This window comes from Pleurodeles waltl, chromosome 10 (assembly GCF_031143425.1).
Source record: "Pleurodeles waltl isolate 20211129_DDA chromosome 10, aPleWal1.hap1.20221129, whole genome shotgun sequence".
In the NCBI taxonomy this organism is placed as follows: Eukaryota; Metazoa; Chordata; class Amphibia; order Caudata; family Salamandridae; genus Pleurodeles; species Pleurodeles waltl.
This window is the reverse complement of record NC_090449.1, coordinates 608426446-608448158: the sequence shown is the minus strand read 5'-3', so window position 1 is coordinate 608448158 and position 21713 is coordinate 608426446. Positions and strand designations below refer to the sequence as shown.

The 21713-nt window shown below is 44.3% G+C and overlaps 1 protein-coding gene across 1 annotated transcript in view; it reads left to right on the top strand.

Moving 5' to 3' along the window:
• The window catches only part of LOC138261754 (elastase-1-like), a 208218-nt gene that overhangs the window by 42577 nt on the left and 143928 nt on the right, over nucleotides 1-21713 (top strand). The window contains exons 2-3 of the mRNA XM_069211077.1: nucleotides 14382-14473; nucleotides 15185-15294. Of these exons, the coding sequence (XP_069067178.1) occupies nucleotides 14382-14473; nucleotides 15185-15294 (202 nt within the window). The remainder of the gene's footprint in view (nucleotides 1-14381; nucleotides 14474-15184; nucleotides 15295-21713) is intronic.

The window sequence follows — 21713 nt, the reverse complement described above, 5'->3', positions numbered from 1 at the left end:
AGAATTGAAATGTAATGAAAAAAAACAATAGTTTAGTATTATACTTATGAAATCTTCATTTATTATTTCTACAGAAAAAAATCAAACTACACGACTATCATTAACTGACAAACCTCCATACATAATGTTGTAAACTCGCTAGCCACAGTAAATAAACTATCACTTGAGCCTTCACCATGCACTTTTAATACGCTTTCATTCTATGGGCCAGATGTATCAAGGAGGCCTTTTGCGAGTTGGAAATAACGATTTTTAAGAAATCGCTATTTCTGATTCGCAAAATGCAATGTATCACATTTGTGAATCGGTAATTGCGATTTCTTAAAAATCGCAAATGCTATTACCGAATGCAAATTGCAATACAGGCCCCATTCGCATCTATGAGCCTGTAGGCCCATAGCTGCAAATTTTTTGCATTTTCCAAAATTGCGATTTCTTAACCAGAAATCGCAATTTTGGAAATGCAAAACCCCAGGGTGCTGGGGGCCTAAGGCCCCCTCTGCTGCACCCCAAAATAACTTTTTTGCAACATGTAAGGTGCACACATGCCAAAAGGGCATGTGTGCTTTACATGTCAATTTTAAAAATGCATTTTAAATGCATTTTAAAAATTTGCACATGGTTACCATCAGTTTCAACCTGGTTGTAAATAGCGATTCCTAAATGCCCAAATCGCATTTAGGAATTGTTTCTTACATGTGCTTAGAAATTGCAATTTGCGACTCTCCAAACAGGGTCGCAATTTTAAGGAATCGCTATTTTAGCGAATGCAAAAAGCTTTCATACATCTGGCCCCTTATCACTTATAGCATGCTAAATCATAGCATTCAGAAAAATTCTCATGGCATGTTAATTAACACAATTTTTAAGAACACTGCAAAGTAGTGGGGCAAGTTATAGTTTATTTACTGCACCCCCTCCCCTTTACAGATATTCCTATCCCCCAGGCCTTTTGAGGGGAGGGGGGCACACAATCCCCTTCCTGAGCTAATAGTGGTCCCGGGAACCCCATCCTCATGACTAAAACATATATGTGAAGGAGAGGGGACACACAGTCCCACTCCTGAGCCAATAGTAGCCCCGGGGTCCGCATCTACCATGGCCAAAGATATATGTTAAAGGCAGGAGGCACACAGCACCCCTCCCTGAGCCTTAATACGTGCTGGGGACCCCATCTAGCAGGGCCAAATTTCAATCAAAAGGTCCCCCACTCCAAGCCTTAATAGGCCCCAGGGCCGCACGTAGTTGAAGGGGAAGGGGGTCAAGCGTCTTCCTTCTCTGAGCCATGTATGGCCTCGGGACCCATTTCCCAAAGCCTGTCTTTCTTCTAGGTGGGTGTCCCTGTGCCCTCTGAGGCACCCACCAAACAGCAAGTTGGGGGCTACAGGGGTTGCTCAAAGGCTCCTGCAGCCCTAGTCTTCTCATCTCATGCTGCGGGAGCTGACATTGCTCCCACCAGGCAGGATCAGCTGTTCTTGTTTTCTACTGCCGGGTGGCAGGAATGTAAAACTAAAGTCTGCTCCCACCTGGCCACAGCATTTTCAAAGCTCCAGCCGAATGGGAGCAATATGCCTTCCCTGCCTACATTCATGGGGGATGGGAAGGCATGTCTGCTCCCATCAGAAGGGAGCTTTAAAAATCTCCCATCGGGTGGGAGCAGATAAACGTTTCCCTGCCCTCTCACCCCAGGAAACAGTAATTGAGCCGGATCTGGGGGATAGGGTCCCCAGGGGCCTACGAAAAAGAGTAAATCTGTACATACATAAATGTTGATCATTTTTTCCTCTATATTTTGTCTATGGTATTAATACATAACTATATCCCCAACTCTGTATTCAGGACACACCTTTTTGTGGATTGTGAAAACATAGGCTTAACAAAATCTTATCTTGCAAAAATGTAGACTCAAAAACATAGACTACCAAAATCTCAGCTTTAAACAATACACCCCCTACCAAAGGTTATACTGGTAAATAATAGTTTTAGAAAGTACTAAGGGCCTGAATTGCATCTTGGTGGTCGCACCCCCAAGCGGCGTTGATGGCGAACCCAAGAAGACTGTCAAGCCAACTGTGTTCCGCCCACCGTATTTAAATGTTACAGTTCTGCAGGCAGATTGAATGGCAACGGATTGCTGATGGAGGGAGATGGCGATGGATCCCAGTGGACTTGGTACAATGGCAGGGGCTATGGAATAGAAGTAAGTGGCACACACACACTGTCCCTTAACAATATGTTTCCTCCTGCACTTCACACTACATAACACACCACATACACACAATAACACATTGCCATTCCAACACAACACATCCCGTACATGCTGAAAACAAACATTGACATCCATCCATGACACAACATACACACAGCATTTACACTGCACTCACACATGACACAACCACAACAAACAACACAACTACACACAACTACACAAACACACTCATTCACGAGCACAACTACACACAGAACAACAACAACCGCCACACACCAACACTCACCTGAGTGTGTCACATGGCAACACAGCATATACAACATCAGTCTCACATGCAAGTGAGACATATACAGACACAACCACACAACCCACTCCAGCTCCCTCCATCTCAAACAGCCAATTCACTCACACCCACACACACACACGTACTGACCCACATACCCAACAAATAGCACAAACCTACCTGTAAAGGTCCCCTTGCAATGCGCACACATGGACACCATTGCCCAATGTGAGTGTACCATCATTGTGGTGCCAGCATTCATTTTGCAATGAATGATCACACCACAACAGTTTTATATGTGAGCGATATGCATGTTGTGCCAGTGTGTCCCCAGCCACGTGTGACACCATTGTGTACCACATAAACGCATGTCACAGTAATTAAAAAAAATTACTGTGACATGTATATGTCTTCAGAGGCCCGACCTCCGGTACAGTGCTCAGCCAACGTACCTTGACAATGAGTTATTCCTACCTTCGAGTCCGGCAACAGGTGGGTTGTGCTTTCTCAGTGGGTCAGTGGCAGCATAGATGGCAGGTGTTGTCCAGTCGTATCCAGTCGAAGATGGGGGTGAAATGGGGGGAAAAAGGAGAGTTTTCACCCCCTTCCCTCCAATCCGTCAACTAAAACATAGAGGCCAGACCCCCACTTTTTTCTTGGTGGTAAGGCACATCCATATCTGCATGGCAGGAAGGGAATTTGGGGTTCCTCTGTCAATCACTTTTCCCTTTTATTTTGTCTATGGGACTGCCAACATCTAAATATGGTGGATGGACCGTCTCAGCACCTGATGGATTTTCAGTCGAAAAGTCGGTGGACCATTATTGCCAACATCTAAATCAGGCCCTTAGCCTCAAATATTTTAGAGCTGGAGATGCAAATGTATGTAACCTCACTCTAAATGTGTGTGAAGTAAGTTTGGCAGTTTTGAGGGATTAACTATAGTTTGACATTTTTGTAGGAAGATTTTTATGTGAAGTTGAGATTTTTTTTGCCCCTATACTTGGGAGTCTATGTTTTTTAAAACAAAATGTTATTGAAGTCTATGTTTTCGCATATAACCAAAATTCAACAGACACAGGTTTATTGTTTAGGAAAGTAGTGCTTGCAAAACTCCCTTCCCCAAACCTACATCGGCTCTAAGGCAAACATCATCTCTAAGGCAAACATCCAGACCTGTAGGAAGAATTAAAAACCTAGGGCCAGTTGTACAAAGAACCAAATAGCAAATTGTGTACCAATATTTAGCAAATTGATTCTGATTTTGCAAACTTACCTATGGACTACAAGGTCAATTTTCAAAATCACCAATCAGAGAGGCACATTTATAAGCCCCTGATGCGACTGTGCGCCACATTAGAGTCATTATTTTTTACGTTAATGTGACCCGAGGCCAAAATCCTTGTGCCATGTTGACAAAGTGGCGCAATGCATGAATTGCGCCACTTTGTCACCCTTTGCGCTACATTTTGCCTTGCGTCAGTTTTTTACTGCACTTTTAACGCCTGCTCAGAGCAGGCGTTAAAAGGGGGCTTCCATTATCTATAATGGGCCCCTATGTACTCGGAAAGAGTAGAGCAAATATTTTGGTGCTACTCCTGAAGAGTACATCTAAAGCGTCATGAAAAATGACGCTATTGCCCCCTACCCTGTGCCATGGTGCCCCGTATTTTAAATACGGCTCACACATAATGGTGGAGGTAGGGGGTGGTAAAGGGTGCAAGAAAAGTGGCGCTTCACACAGTGCAGTCCCACTTTTGTTAAATATGCCCCAGAGTGTGTTGCAATTCACCCTACCTCATTAATATTCATGAGGTAGCCTGAAAACTGCAATGCACTCTCACTGGATGTCATCAGAGATGTTGGTCTGCGTGGGTCAGCAGACCACCATGTTTGTCACTGTATTTCAAAAAGTGCACTTCATAAAAAATGTAGCCCATTTTCCTTAAAGGAAATGGGTAATTTCAGAGAAAAAAGTACTTCTTTGGTTAAAAAAAAAGTTTGTTTAAACACCTACAGTGGTCCCTTGGACTGCTTCTCTATTCCAAACAAACTTTTATTTTACTTTCAAAAAGGGGTAAGAGGTCCCAGTAGGATACCTTCCCCTTTGCAAACGTGTTAACACCTCCTTTGAGGAGTCTATAGCCGCTTAGGGCAAGATTTAAGAAAGGTGGTGCTGCACCCAGTGCAGCACCACTTTTCTTGAGCCCTTTAGAGCCCCTCTAACTCCACCATGTGTGCGCCGTATCTAAGATACAGCGCACAATGCTGGTAGTTAGGGAATTAGCGTAAATGTTTTACTCTATCCCTGCAAATTCCTTTAAAGGCCTTTGTAAACAATGATGTGTCTCCTTTTAATGCCTGCACTGAGTAGGCATTAAAAGTGCAGAAACAAATGAAGCAAAGAAATCTCTTAGATTTCCTTCCGCCATTGTTTTGTTCCCCCCAACAGGGGAATGCCCCCTTTGCATAAATGATGCCTGGTGTGAGAAAACAGGGATGATTGCAGAGGCCCCCTAACTTTTTGCCCCCATTTTCCACTTTTTGCTGGCGTTTTCCTGACTATGATGGTGCCCTGGGTACTGCTAACCAGTCCCAGGACCTGTGCTCTGTGTAAAATCAATGTGCAAATTAGGCTAATTATAATTGGCTAAGTTAACCTACCTTTAAGTCCCTAGTATATGGTAGGGCATGTAGGTTTAGGGACCACAGCATAGGTAGTGCACCCACAGGTGCACTGCTGAGGTGCCCAGTGTCATTTTAAAGGCAGGCCTACCTTGATGGCTGCTTTTAAATGAAAGTTATATGCAAATTCGACTTTGGAATTGAAAGTAGTTCCAAAGTCTTAAACTACGTTATTTTTACATATAAGTCACCCCTTAGGTGTGCCCTATGTGCCCCTAGGGCTGGGTGCCATGTAACTATAAGCAGGGACCTTATAAAAATAGGTTTATAAGCCCTGGTGAGGTAAAAACAGCCAAATTCGTTTTTCCCTCATTGTAGTGAACGGCCTTCATAGGCTAGAATGGGGAGACTTTATTTTAATTTTTAAAGTCCCCTTAAATGACAGATACAAAGAGTTTGGTATCAAATTAATTGTTATAATAAATCCCACAACTTCCAGTTGTGGGATTTAATATAACTTGTTCAGGTAAATGGTTTTAAACTTTACCTGAAAAGTTGCCAATTTCAGCCCTGCATTGTTTTTGCTGCTGTGATCTGATTGTCCAGCCTCTGGCAGCCTGGCCAGGCTGCCTTGATGAGGTGTGAAGTGGCCTCGCTTCACACAAAGAGATGTGCCTGTGGGAGGGGATCACCCCTCAGCAGATGGTGAGGCAGGAAGGGGGAGGGCAGCCAAACTGGTCTTCAAAGGCAGAGAAGAACATTTGGAGCAACCCAGCAAACACCCCCACATCCTGCACCCCCAGACAACTAGGTGCCCCCTTGATTAGATTAGGAGAGGGCAGGAGAGGGGTGTGTTTATGATTTTTAGCCACACCAGTGGGTGGGCTCAGCCAGATGTTACCTCCAACAATCATTTTCAGCCATGATGGATTTTTGAAGAATGTTGCCTTCTGGGATTGATTTTTGGTACACTTCCCAGGAAGTGGTCAACACAGGGGGAAGGACCCTGCATCTGATTGGAGAATCAGGACCTCCCTGTTTTTCACCCAGGAGCGAGGATAAAACTGGCAGACCTGCACCCACACCTCAGATCCCCATCAGATTCCAATAAGGAAGAACCAAAGGAGAAGAAGGACTCTCCTGCTGGACCCCTGACCTGCAACTGGAACCTGCACTCAGAAGGACTGCACCAGCTGCACACTTGGGCTTCATCACAAGAAGGACTTTGCCTGGCCTCAATTGGTTCAAGGAGGGAGTCCCTGTTTGCTACAGGTGAAAAATTGCTAACCAGAGTTCCCTGCACCAACTCCTGAAGAAATCAACCAGCTCACCACTGTCCAGTGGCCAAAAAGGAGTTTGCGCCAGGTGCATTCTGAGAGTTGTAGTCCACACCCCCAAGGATCATCTCAGAGCTTCTGGACCCTTGGGGTGAGGTGTGGACCCCAAAAGAACCTTAAAAGAACATCTGGGAGAAGCCCCAGAAGTTTGGAGTACTTTTGAAAAAAAGCTCCATAGAAGGACTGACCCGCTGCGGCAACTCTAGCCGGCTTGCCTCAACCGTGACCCGGCCTGATTTGCAGGTTCGTCCCGCTGAAGAAAATCTCAGAAAAAGAGAAGAAGTCAGAAGGTAAAACGTTGGGCTCCAAGGACGTCGGATCAAGATCCAGATTTACCCCGGTCGAAGGATTTTCACCTCGAAAAAACGACTAAGTCCGAAGGTAAAAATCTCCACCGAGAATTCCTGCGACGCGTATCCGGAGAGGAGTTCGAGGAGGTCGGATTGGACTGGCAGGTTTGTCCCGCTGAAGAAAATCTTCAGAAAATCGACTAAGTGTAAAGGTAAACTTTTGACCGAGGCCTCCCGCGGCCTGTAGCCGAGCCGGGCTCCATCGCGGTCGGTCTTCCACTTTGACTTTGCCCCGGTTGAGGTGCAACCCGATGACCCGATTGGCGCTTTTTGTTTCTAGGCGCTAAAAAAACAATAATTCTTTAAAACTTCATATCTCCGGTTCCCCTTATCCGATTTGATTCATTTTTGTGTCATTTTAAAGATAGAAATATAATTTATTTGTATAAATTGGTTTTGGATTTTTAAACTGTTACCTGTGTTTTATTTAATTACTGTTTTGTGATATTTGAATGCTTTACACTCTGTCTCCTAAGTTAAGCCTTGATGCTCGTTGCCAAGCTACCAAGGGTTGAGCTGGGTTTAGTTTACTGAGACCTAACTGGACCTAAGTGGAGGTTAGTGGCCTATTGCTAAGTGTAGGTACTTACCTGCCCTTACCAATAACCCATTTTCCAACACCTAGCGAAAGCATAATGTAGCGCAAAGGGTAACAAAGTGGTGCAATGCATGCATTCAGCACTTTATAAATATGATGCAGCGATTTTGGACTATTTGGGCCACATTAGTGTAAAAAAATGCTGCTAATGTGGCACAAGGAGGCGCTAAGGGGCTCCTAAATCTGCCCCTTCATATATTGCAACCGAAATTATGGCTGCAAAGCATTGATACATAGCATTTTCAATCACAATTTGACAGGGAAGGCCTGAACACATCCCTCCCAAATTGCAATTCATTATGTACAGAGCCACTGGAATTATGCGACTGTGCGGTGACCTTCGCATAATTATACATTTTCTGCATTTGCCACATAACCCATCATCTGCTGCATAATCTACAGATTGAACGAAAACAATTTGTGACTTGTGCAAACAGTTCAAAAGTTGCTAAAACATATATACTTATAAGTAGAATTCGCCTTTTCTTGCCACAAAATTGACTCAACCATGCTGCATAATTTGGCCCTCCTCTGCTGCGTAGTTCCAGTGGACTTGCTTATGCATTTCTAAGCCTTATTTGCGATTTGGTAAGCACGTACTGATTCGCGAAAAGAGTTTAGTGCATTTAAAAAAGCAATACCCCAGTCGCAATTGATGATTAAATGAATCTCAGGCTTTGTGCCTGCTAAATGGCTTCGTACATCTGGCCCATAGTTCCTATAACTATTGTGACACCTTCCCTTCAGTCAGTAAAGATCTAGCGATGGTTCAGTTTGTGGTATTGGACCATACACATTTTATCTCACCCATCTTTGTGGCCCCGTTTCACCCATTTGAATGTCCACCACCAATTGGTTCGATCCGCACTCTACCCCTGACTTCTTTCTGCCTATCCCTTAAAGTGGAACTGACCACTATCTTTCTCCTGCTGCTGCCGTTTGTCCATTACTCCAAGTTTTGTTGAACTGCTGTCTTTCACAACCCGCCCATTTTACAAAGAGCAGTGGAAGTCAAAAATATCCTCAAGTAGGATAGGATTACTTATACATTTATGCTTTGGCAGCGATCCACAAAGTATTCCATATGTCAGGAAATGAATGGCAGTCATATATTTTTGGAAGTCCTCGCGTACATAACATTACATAACATTTGCACACGCACCTACCTAGTGGAAATTTCGGAATTAAAAAAATTGATGCAAACGTGCATTGTTGGATTTAACTTTTTTTGCTTCTCTATAGACAAAAATATTTCTCCTTCGAAAGAAACTTTCTGTTACACACCCACCATAAATTAGGGTGTTGCGTCTTACTCTTTCCAAACCTGGAAACATTTTTAGCCCTGCCCCTGACTGATGTAAATCTGTTTGTGTTTCATGGTGGGACGCTTGTGGATGATAGCCTACTTTTACATGTAGTACCTCTGAAGAACCCACACTATCCCTAAATTTGTGATTGGGAAACTTAAAGATAACTGATGAAATTTGCTCAACTAATTTGAATTTAGGTTTGGGCCCATGGTGATTAATAACAGGTAGTTCCCCCTCCATCATTCTTATGCCATGAAAGACAAAGGTCTATAACACATTAATCATCGCACAGTTGGTAATGCATAAAAAGCAAGCCCTCCACTGAACTAGGATTTTTGGCACATGACTGAGCCTATAGAGAACAGGGCATGTGAATGCAAATATATAAGAAAATCTCTGGAAGCAGCATCAAATTTCAGTTCCAATGAGTCTAGTATGTCTGTCTTCGGTGCAGAAAACATACCACAAAAGAAAAGATGCACCCACCTGCACACTACAGATGGCACTCTGGTTGATTTATATACACGCATATCCTTCTCTTAAGGCCTTTTCCTGGTGTATACACTGTCTGCGATTCAATCTACAGAAATGGTTGTGGGCACTCCTATTCTGTTCTTGTGCATCACAGTCAGCCCATTGACAGCGATGGCAGCTCCGTTTCAGTACCCTGGGATCCCAACACTAAGGACAAGGTCAATCCAAGTTCTCTTCTGCTGGGTCCATATCCTATCCAATGCCATCACGTAAGACATCTCATTTTGCTCACTTCCCTGGTAAGCGCAACTCATGCTGCCACATAATTCTAACCATTCAATCTGCGACAGAAACAGAAAGGAGCATATTTTAGGTTATATGAACCAGTAGTCTTCTTTCGAGCAGGCAGGCCACTACTTTCTTTCTACAGGTTGTGAACATATCACTGTCTCATCACCCTGCAGTCTTTGGACTGGGGTTTTACTCCTGCCTCTCCGGAGGGTCAGGGAATTGCTGATCAACATTTCGTCCAAAAGTTAGTCGCAGATGGGGATCCACACATTGCAGTTCTTGCTTCATGCCAGAGTATTGAGAGCCATGCATGATATATGGCATGGGTCCCCCAACGTGACCCTGGAATCTAGATATCTTTTTGTCATCTTGTTTGTGTCCTAAATTGGCCGTACGTTGTTATCTCTATACAGAATTCTATGCGAGAGTGCCCAAAATGAGAACTGTACAACAAAGATACCCCCAACAACCATGAATTAAAAATAAATCTTTCAACGTACCTCGTGTTTGCTCCGGGTATATATAAACAAATGTTCAATGACACTTCACATTACTTAATCTCCCCTATCTATCCGAGAGGACTTCCCAGGATATTATTAGCATTCTAGCGCTCATGCAATCGCAAGAATACAAATAGTCTTATTTAACTGTCTTTAAATTGCTTCTGTTTCCTCTGTAACATATAACTTTATGACATTTTTCAAAGTGTACAATTCATATAATGACTTAAATCCAATCAAGCATTATGAAAAAGAAGAGAACACAAGTGCCATGAAAAATATAAACACATACATGTAAAAGTGTCCATTATTTGAAAGCATTAAAAAATGTCCAACATATAGGGGGTCATTACAACCTCGGCGGTCTTTTAACAAGACCGTCGAGGGACCGCCGTGCGGAAGACCGCCATTAGTGGCGGTTTGCCGCTCTGCGTATTATGACTGTTGGCTGCCCTCCGTCGTTTTTCCGATGGAGAGCCGCCAACAGCCATACTGGCAGGCAGCGGGGGAGTGGAGGTTGCTCCACCTCTACCGCCACGCCAACAGAGCACCGCCCAGCGAATCACGTCCTGTGATTCGGCGCGTCGGTGTTCTGTTGGCGTGTGGTGTCGGCGGAGCTGCCCCCATGGCTCCCGTCCCCTCCCGGAGGATCGACGGAACAGGTAAGTCGATCGTCCGTTAGGGGAGGGGGGTGGGGGAGTGTTGTGTGTTGTGTGGGTGCATGGGGGTGTGCGTGTGTGTATGTAGAGGGGGTGTGTGAGTGCGTGTATGCTTGCGGGGGTGTTGTGTGTATGGGAATGAGTGCGTGTATGTCTGTAGGTATGTCTGTATGGATGTGTGCGTGTATATTTGAATGTGGGTGTGCGTCTGACTGTGTGTGTGGATGTTGGCATGTATGTCGGTGTATGTGTGTTGGTGGTGCCTGCGTGCATGTCGGTTGTGAATGAGTAATGTGATGTTGGGGTGGGAAGGGGGGTCCTGCCACCTTTGGGAGGTGGCAGGGGTGGTGGAGGGTGTAGGGGAGGGAGTCGGGGTGGGGGTGGTGTAGACCCCTATCAGTGCCAGGGAAGGAATTCCCTGGCACTGATAGTGCTTACCGCCATGGATTTCATGACGGTTCCTACCGCTGGAAATTTACGGCAGTAAGCCGGGTCAAAATACCGGCGGCGGTATTGTGACGGCCGCCGGGCTGGAGACCCAGGTCTCCAGCCCAGCGGTCGTCTCCGCCCCGGCGGGTGGAACGGTGAAGCGGCGGATGACCACGGCAGTAACCGCCATGGTCATAATACTCAAAAAAAGACCGCCAGCCTGTTGGCGGTCTTACCGCCGCTTTAACACCGTCCGCCAGGGTTGTAATGACCCCCATATTGTCTTGTATTAATTCCTATTAATTAATAACATAGTCCATAAGGCCCTTATGGGTCAGGGCAAAGAAGCCTCAGCCACGGGATAGTATGCAGACTGTTGATTTTTAAAGCATTTAAAAACGTTGATTCCAAAAACACTTTTAATAAGTTTAAAGGAGTTAGTTTAGCAACAGCGACCCAAGTTGGGTGATCAATTCTGGCAGGGCAGAGGTCTAGGAGGCCAGTAAGGATACTCTGGGCAGTTACCTAGCCACCAGAGAGTTATCCAGACCAGTTCCAGCCTTTAAAAAAACGGCTCAAAAGATGACTATGTAGTGGTCCTCATGGTGGGGATGCAGGATATAAAGATGCTCAGTGATGTTCCTGATGCTGTGTGGTTGATAGTGGTGATTTGCGAGTGACTCCTCAGTCCACAGGTGATGTGGGGTGACTTTAGCCACGTAAGTCCTGTTTGCGACTGTAGAAGGTCAGTTGCGGCTGAGCTTCGATTCTCGCAAACATCTATCAGGGTGCAATAATTTAGTGGGGGTTGGTGTCGCTCTTGGGGAACAAATTCTAGTACAGACAACACCCACACGTCCAGCAGACATGGGCGAAAACTTTTGGCTATCTCAGTCAAATCTCTCAAGTTTCCCGGCGACGGCCAGCAGTGATTCTTGCGAAATGGTAATTGCTTTGGCGATTTTGGCTCTTCCAGCTTTACTGTCCCTGAAGCTGTTCTAGGGGGCCAGCCTACTGGCCCTTGGAATCACTGCTTTAATCTGGGGATGGGAATCTACTTTTCCTCGAGCCATGAGCCTCAGACACTGTCCAAACTTTAGGAGCCTAAAGTGCTCCAGGCACAGTCTTTCCAACAGTGCACTTTCAACACCTGCAGGATGATCCTCCTTCAGTTCTTTCTCCAAATCCATTGGATACTAAGGTCCAGGGTGTCAGGGATGCCCATTATATCCCAGTAAAGTGCCCAGAATGGAAAATATGGTCATTAGCCAATGGGCTAGTAGGTCCCTTCCTCTTTGGTGACAAGGTTCCAGTGAAGTGTGGCATCTGGCAATCACAGAGTGCAATATGCTTGCCACTCTCAAGATGTTAGGACCTTCCTTGACTATAAGGAGCTTTGTAGCCCACCTCAGAGGTGTGGCTTCCTATGGGCTTTATGCCTGTGGGAAAACCGGATTGGGCACTAGTTTTCCCTTACTGGCCTTGTCTCCAGCTAGTGTGAGCAAACAAAAGGCAGCCGCTTGGATGTGTCGTGAGCATTTCCCTTTCAAAGGTGGCTTCCCCATTTGAAGCTTGCCTTTTGGGCTACTACCCCGAGTGGCTTCCTGAGCGGGGATGTAACACCTTGCACTAGCTGCAAATACCTTTGTTCTTAAGCCTGGGAGTCATTCACATGTATTCCCAGGCAGCCAGAAAGCTGTCTTTTGACCAGGGCATGTGTGAGGCCATTGGATCAACTGGGTCACAGAGAGGCAATTTTCTAAAAGTTGCTCAACTTTAGAAGTGATATTAATTCTGACTTGGCCATCAAGTCACAATTATTGCCCTGATTAATTCGATACCTTACAGTATCCAGTTAGGAAGTCCCATTCAGGATTTAGCCAGACTGGTATGCCAGCCGGTAACCATGTATGAGCCAATGGGGCTGCCAACTTTCCTCACCAAAATGGCAGCTTTAAGGGTTTTGCTGCTAAGAAACATATACAAAAGTATATTTCATGCTTATTAATATACAGCTCCTTGCCATAGGGCTCTATAGGCCTTCCTTAGAGGAGACATATATGTTACTAAGGGCCTTAGGGACTTTTTCATTCAAAATAATGGCAAAGCGGAACTTGCAGTGTGACACTGCATTTTCAGTTTGAAGTGGCAGACTGGAAGCCAGGTTTTCACTTTGTCACACATAGGGTGGCATAACCAGTGCTGCAGCCTTGTGTGGACACTCTGCCTCACATTCCCTGGGTAGCTGAGTACCATATAATACGGACTTATAAGTAAGTCAGTACTTGCCAAATGGAGACATCAAATTCAACATAACGTTTGTAAAGAGACTGAACACTGTCACTGAGGTCAGGATAGTAGGTTTCAGTGCACAGTGCACTCAGAATAAAAACACAGCAGCTAATAGTCCAAATGGGGGTAGAGCATAGGGAGATATCTGCAAAATCATTTTTCCTTACAGATATAAGCAAATTGTCACTGGCTTAAAAATGTGGATGTTGATTGCCAAACTGAAAGATGACCTGGAGTGTTGGAGAGATTTTTGCAAATATCTGAGTACCACTGAGGGCTCTCAAAACTCTCATTAATTGTACAAGCATGGACTTTGTGCTTCTAGTGGATTACTGTGATATCCACCCAAAAAAGCTACCTAAGTCCTCATCTTTGGGTTTTTGAGAAAGCAAAGCTGTAATAGCTGATTCAATGAATGAAGTATAGACTGTATTGTTTTGTTGCCTAGCTATTTTAAAATCTGTTAATCAAAATATTATAAAAAAAATGTTGGTCCAAGCTGTTGTTCTGCGAGATCCGTGGTCTTGTTCTCTTTTGACCAGAGATGTATGTGTCTTCACAAAGTGACCGTCCTGGGGATGAGACTCAGGTATTCATCTGAGTCTCTACAAGTGGGGGAGAGAGCTGACCATAAAGCACAGCCTCAGTAGCTATGCTTCTGTTGGGGGGTGGGGTATGTCAGGCTTGCTGGAGGCCCTGTGGTGTCAGTGGGTATCTTTTTGTTGGTATTCATCATGGGTCAGAGGACAAGAGCAGGACAAGTCTTCCATTTGGTTGCTCCACATGCTCATTCCAGATATTTAAACTGTAAACCCATGCTGAACAGGTTTATATTATTGTTCTTAATGATAACTAAAACATGCCTATATAACATAAAGTAAATACGTACAGAATCCTAGGTAAGGCTCGTTGATCTCACAATGCCCATTTAACACACCCATCTATAGACTGAGACCAGTTTACCACATGGCTTCACATTAAACCTAAAAAGATGTTATTCATATGCCTTTTTCCTTTGGAATAGGTTGTATTACTGGTCGCATTCACAACCATGACAGCCAAGCAGACCGTGTGATTGGCGGAAATGAAGCCGGGAGGAATGGTTATAAATGGCAGGTAAGCACACTGTAGATATTGAAAGCAGGAGTGCTGTTGGGCATCTTTTTGTTGCCTTTTGGCACTAAGGTGCTGATTTCTGGCTTGAAGGCATCTAAGCATTGGTTTGCATCTGCTTAAGGTCCGGTTGGTAGGCACCATATCTGAGATCCTTAGAAGGCATGTGAGGGGTTGGCTGATGCTCATCTGTGAAATATCCAAAAATGATGTTATGATTCATCCGCAGTTTGGCTGAGGAGGACCATCATGCGATGATCTGGGTATACTACTTCTTCCCTTGGGTCTTTATATGTAGCACAAACTTTGCCAAAGTGCATTACTGTGCTTTACATGAGCACTAGGTAATTTTACACATGTTCATCTTTAGGCACAGGAAGATTAAGTGATGTACCTATAATAATAGGCTGTTAAGCCTTGACGGGGACTTGAATCTGATTTCGTAGTTACAAGGTCAGCATCTTTGTTCTTTATGGTACATCTCCTCCCCAGTATGATAGTGAGAGAATATCTACATGATCAGTGATGTCCTCTAAAGCAAGTTACCACATAGTGGTACAAGCACTAAAGAGTTGTAGAACAGGTTCTTTCAAACAAATCCTATGATATATTGTGTTCTGGTTTCAACACTGGCTTGTTTATTGTGTTAAGTTGACAAGTGGCTAATGTGCAATATTGCTTTGTGTTTAAAACTTGCTATATCTTTAAATACAGGTCTCCCTCCAAACAGCCTATTATGATAATCCTAACTACTGGTCTCATATCTGTGGTGGATCACTCATTAGTCGAAGCTGGGTCATGTCTGCTGCCCACTGTGTTGACTTGTAAGTAAAAGATTTTGAAAACTGTCTTTGTCCTTGTTGCTGCTGATTTATATTGCTAAGAAGAGTATTTGTATCAGATAGACACTTCTAGCTGCAGATTCTTACCTTTGAATTTCCCAGGTTTCATACTGAATCCAGAAAGTTTTGCATGTACAGTACCCCTGCTTGCTATCAAGTGGCTTTGTTTGGTTCCACATGGCATTGTCAGCATCGTTGGCACCGGATGTGACATTGGGGTCACCTATATAGGCACCATCCAGGTGCTCGGACATCAGTTCTTTTCTTTCTGTACCAGTTAGAACTGATTCGTAGAAGAGCTACCCCTCCATCTCTTTCTGACAGGCTTTTTTCCATATTTTGGTGAATATTTTTGGGGAAGTGTGTCGACAATGTCATCAAGGAAGGTAGGGTTTAAGCCATGTGGCACCTGTCAACGCGACATGCCAGCAAGGGACCCGCTCTTGGTGTGGTTATGGTGTCTTGTGTGTGACCATGACTCAAAGGCGTGCTCAGACTGCCAGACAATGGCCACAAAAGCTTTGAGGGAGTGGTCCCTAAAGTTGCTTGTGTCCTGGCAGTCGACGCCAGATAACACGACTATTAGAAGGTCTCAGTACAAATCGAGAAAAAGGTTGCAGTACCACTCCAGGAACCCCAAATCCTCTTCTTCTCACTCAATGTCCTATGGAAACTCGGGGAAGAGGCAAAAGAAGAAAAAGTTGAAATGGACTGCAACTTCACCTCGTCTGTCTGCTGACGCAATGAGTGAGGAACATCGGCAATCCAGTCATGGTTCTGCAGAGCATTTCCCTTGTCTGACTCTGCGCCACCACTGTTTCTTTGAGCCGGAGCGACCACCCGCTCAACTAAAAGACTTTTGCAAGCTTGTGCGCCACATATTCAAGCAGGCCAAACCCCCGGGAGCACCTTTGGGCCCCAAGGGGTCAGAGGCAGCCCCATCAGGTTCTGCACCGACAACTCCAGCCTCAGCTGTGATGGGGTCTCACAATCTGATCTCGGATAGGCACTAGTTGTGCCAATGCAACCTTCTCTGACGCCGATCCTACTGCTCCTGGCAGCATCAGCACCCACTGGCGGCGCCAGCCCCATTCTTATCCCAGAGGACTCGGAGTCAGGACGTCGTTGATTGATGGCGATTCCGAAGCTGACAGGGCCTAATGGCTCTAGGTTGTTGCCTGTGTATTTTCATGAGCAGCCAGGCAAGGGGGAAGAGTAGGAGGGGTCACCGGACCCTTTGGAATACCAGTTACACACCCTAGAGAAAATGTGGACTGGTATGAGGAACTAGGAGATGCCAGTAGACTAGACATATTTCCAGATACTGGCTTGCCCTTTCCCCTCACTGTGCCTATGGAGGAGGGGGCATCTTATGCAATGGAGGGCAGAGGAGGTCTTTGAGCTCAAGCTTCCCTCAGTGGCAGCAAGACAAACCTCTTGACGGAAGTGCTTCAGTCTGGGGCTTCCTCATCTGAATCCCTATTGCCCTTTAATGAAGCACTGACTGTCTTGCTTTGAACTTGGTCGAACCCCAGCAGATGGGCTCCTGTAAATAAGACAATTGCCCACCACCATCACCCTCCCCCAGGCGAGCCTAGTTTCCTCACTCAGCACCCCAACCCTGAGAGCTCAGTAGTCCAAGCCTAAACTTCCCTTGGTGCGTTCCCTGCTGCTCCCCCAGACAGGGAATCCAAGAGGCTGGATAGTTTAGGCAAGAAATGTTTTCTTCCACCAGCCTTGCATTGTGGTTGGTGAACTCCACATGCCTGTTGGACTGTTATTCCTATATCTTGTGGGACGCGATTGCACAAGTGCTTCCACAGGTCCCGGAGGAGGCCTGGGCCATCCCATCCCAAGCAGTGAAAGACGAGAGAGATGTAGCATTTCTCCTTTTCTCTGGTTTAAAATGCATCACTAATATTAAAGCAATTGCTCTGATATTAGTGATGATACCAACAATTACTTTGCATCTAGTTCCTGTCATGGAACACATTTATCTACAGTCAGGCTGTATAATAACAAATATAGCAGCAACCAGGTTCACAGTTCCACTTTTCAAGTTCAGTTTTTTGGATTCTTAATCAATGTCTTTTAGTTGTTAGTTCAATTCAAAAGTATTCACACAACATCTTTGTTAGTCTCCGTTAACCCTACTCTGTATTCTTCTAAAGTGTTAAACCTACTCTTCTACTTCAGCCCCGGGCTCAGGCAATCTTCTTTATTCTTTCTATGTTGTCATTGTTCAGTTTTATCTCAGTCTCTAGTTAGAATCTCAAGAATGTTCTTTCAGAAACATTTCACTAGATTATTCTCAATTGTTTGTCATGGGTGTTCAAACAGTTCAAATAATAAATGTCTGCTATTGCCACACTAAGCACTTGATTCAAGTATTAAGTCCATTCAGGTGCAGAATAACTCCGACAAGTTAGCCTTGCTCTTTTTGATCTTCTTGGAGCTGTTGAACTCCTTCTTCTGTGTCACTGGTACCTCTAGACTCAGGTTCCTCAGTAATTGCAGTTGGTATCCCTTCAGAACATACACTTGTTTTCAATGTTCTCCGCTTTGCTCTTGGACACAAGTTACTGCATGATGTTCTTCTTGATCCAGTACTCATTCCTTATCCTGGATCTGCAGCTGATTCCGGTGTTTAGTCAGCTGTTGCTTCAGATTTAACTTTGGTTTCTTTTTATTTTTCACCAGAAACTTCAACACAATTCTGCAAAATCACTGGATTCTGCACAAGCACAATATTCTATGAATCTTTGCCCCTCTCTCTCCTATCCAGTTGTTCTTTCTGCAGTATCTCTTCTTGCAACTACCAAGTTTCTGACAGTTGTACCACTCAACTCTGTACTGCTTCATGCTGATGTGCTACATTCAGTGGTATTGTCACCAGTGTTCTTGGATGTGGCTCAGGGAGCACTATATTTTCATACAGACACCTCACCCTCTGGGTGTGCTAGGCCTGTGCCCAATTTTGTATCCCAGCACAGTTAACAACAGTATTTGTGGTGAGGATGACTTGATAGGGAGCCTTTTACTTCTGCTCCAAGCATGACTTCCACATGTGTTTCTTCACTGATACCCAGTCTCCAGGGCTGAAGTCATGGAAGTGGTCCTCATGCAATGGTACAGTAGCAACTGCAACCTGGTGAGCAATAAAACTCATTATATCAGCACTGTTTGATTGATTCCAAGTCATCATGTTTTATAATCCTTTTATAACCTTTTTAACCTGGCTCCACATCATCATTAACATTTCAATAACAGATATTTTGGCCTATCTTTTTCTCACTGCCTCCATTGTCATTCTGAGTTTATACCTCCTATCCTCTTGGCTTTGAAAAAGTCTGACCAAATTATGAATTTCAACCCCTCGGTCTGAATTGCCTTTAAGGCTAAAGTCACACTCAGAGCTGTCCTAGATAGATAAAAGGATATAATTGTTCTCTATAAATTGCATAAGCTATTTCGATTTCATCCACATCCTTTGGAATTTAACTCATAAACACTTATACCACAAAGATTTTTATATTCACTCCATCTGATCCTCAGGGATCATACTTATGTGCAAAATATTACGCCTTGCCTGATTTTCCATGGTCTTGCATTTTTCTACCAGTAACAACTCATTGTTTTGATTTTTTACAACAGACAGAGCATTTGTTTCAATCTTAGTGTGTGCCTTAGTTGCTGACACCTCTAAATTGTGAGTCTTCAGGGATAATACAGATTCTTGTCTACAAACACACATGCCACATGGATCTCTTTCTGATGTTGCTCAGTCCTTTCAAATCTAGATAGCATGTATCCATAGCTCCTTCTGAGCCCCTCTATAGCTAAATCAAGAAACACCTCTCTTTACTAGTTGGTCTCTCCTCTTACTGCATCAGGCCAAGCTACACCAAAGCACCCCTCAACCTCAGCAAGGCTTTCAGAGACAACTGTAATACGAAACCCATGTCAACCTTAGCCACAGTGTCAACACCCCCCGCTTCATTACAGCTACAAGTACACTGAAATGGTTCAGGAGTGAATTATAAAGTATATAACAGGCACTGCAGTGTTTTCAACGTTTCACGGATTACTGTGGCCTTTCTTGAGAATTGCTCTAGTACCTGGCTAACAGCTTACCAGAAAATCTAGGACATCGCACACAGAGCCTACCTTCACCCCTAGCTTTCATTCCAACATCTTCGCATCCAGAGTAGGAGTGCACCCATTTATTGTCCTAGCCCCATTAGCAATGTTTGTGGATTTAACATTGGACATTGTTGTGCTCAGACTGTCAGTTGTAATACTAAACAATGTATTCTTTCACTAATGAGCTTTTAAATGTTGAAATGTTGTATATAAGTATCCTCTAATCCTTATGCTGTCTTCAAGAAGTTTAAAAAACAAAGTGATGGGAGAGATATTACAACTGTCAATGCAGGGCTCCAAATGCTTTTTTGGGCCTTCGCTGTTTGATGAGTTGCTCTTTGTAATTGGTCATGCTTTAGATGGCACTCCCTCCTCCACTGACAAATCCTCTTTGGGGGCAGGGGTCTAGTTCCTGTCTTAAGGTTTTCCTCCAAAATTAAGACAAAGCATGCATTCTCTCCCTTCCCCTACATGAGGATCTTGATCTTAGGGGTGCTTGAAGGCAAACGGTGGGCATGGGGGACAGTTATAAGTTCTATTCTGGGAAATATGGCCAACATGCTAGGTTGGATACTTCCTTTCACACAAAGCCCAGGAACCCAGACACCCTTACCGCCGTTCAGATTTGGATGTGTCTTATCGCTGAGAAAAAAGTGGCGGTCTAGCCTCCACTTCTGAGTTGACGGATTGGGAGGAGGTAAAGGAATCCAAACTCACCTTTTTGCCCTGTTACACTTCTGATTTTCTCTGGTCACGACTGGACAACACCTGCAATCACTGCTGCCACTGACCTACAGAGAAAACACAACCCCCTTCATCGCCGGACTGGAAGATAGTGACACTACATTGCCAGAGTACGTTGGGTGGGCACTGGAGTGGGTGGTGTGTTGTGTCCATATGTGTGTCACATGCATATCGAGATCAATGTTGTTGTGTATGTTGTGTTGCTTTGTGACACATTCAGGTGAGTGTCCTCATTGTGTGGTAGATGTTGTCATGATGTGTGTAGTTGTGCTTGTTTGTGAATGTTTTTATGTATATGGGTGTGTAGTTGTGTTAGTTCTGGTTGTGCTGCATGTGGGTGCAGTGCCACTAGTGTGTGTTGTTGTGGCTTAGATGTATGTCATTGTGTGTTTTCAGCATGTACAGGTTGTGTTGTGTTGGAATGGCAATGGGTTATTGTGCGGATGTGGTGTGTTGTGTAATGTGTAGTGCAGCAGTACACAGATGGTTAAGGAACAGTGTGTGTGTATCACTTACCTCTGTTCCATAGCCCATACCATTGTATGAAGTTCATTGGGTCCCGCCGCTGTCTCCCTCCATCAGCAATCCGTCACCAATCCACCACTTGCAGAAACATCTAAATACGCTGGGTGGACCAGCGTTGACTTGACGGCCTTTTCGGGTCTGCCTCGGACAAGGCTTGGTGGTAACACCGCCAAGATCTAAATCAGGCTCCTTGTATTTAGGTAGTTGGTTGGCAGATGTGGGTCTCCAGACTTTAACCTCAGAGGAGCAGCTGTTACTAGAGAATGATATTGTTGAGTGAGAAGAGACAGAGTCAGTAAAAATGCAGACATCTGGCAAGGCTGCAGGTCAAAATGGTCCACCCTTACGACTTTATAAACGAATGACTGACCAGATAGCTCTGCATGTAGTGACTTGTTTAACTATTAATTGGAAGTCCCATCCTTGCCCCAGGTCTTGTTCGGAGGCAGTAATATACTTGACACTGAAACCAGGTAAAGATATAATGAAAACTCTCTCATGTCATAACTCAAACAATACAATTCTTATTAGTATATTGACCAAAATGCAATGATCATTTCATTAATCCACAGAAATCAAAAGGTGCTTTATCTCACAAAGACTTCTGAGGGAATTAACCTGGCCAATGATACACACAACTGACATAGCTGTTCCCTTTCCCTCTATCTAATGGGTGCTCCCCATCAAGCATTTCTACTTTCTAACAATCCTTGCCTTCTCACCAACCATGGTTGTCTCCTCCTACCTCTGCATCCTCATTTACTCCACTTCTCCATAAATAATATGCTACAGTATGTGGTGTGTCAGCTTCATGAACCTCACAATGAAGCAGATTGACAACCCCTGATTGAAAATGTTCGGGGTCCAGACTCACATAATATCTGGAAGCATTAACATATGCAAATTGGCTTGAAAATCATGATTGTTTTCATTTAAATAATAAAAATAATTACCTTTTCTTTCTTTGAAGTTAATGGGAAAAGTTCCAA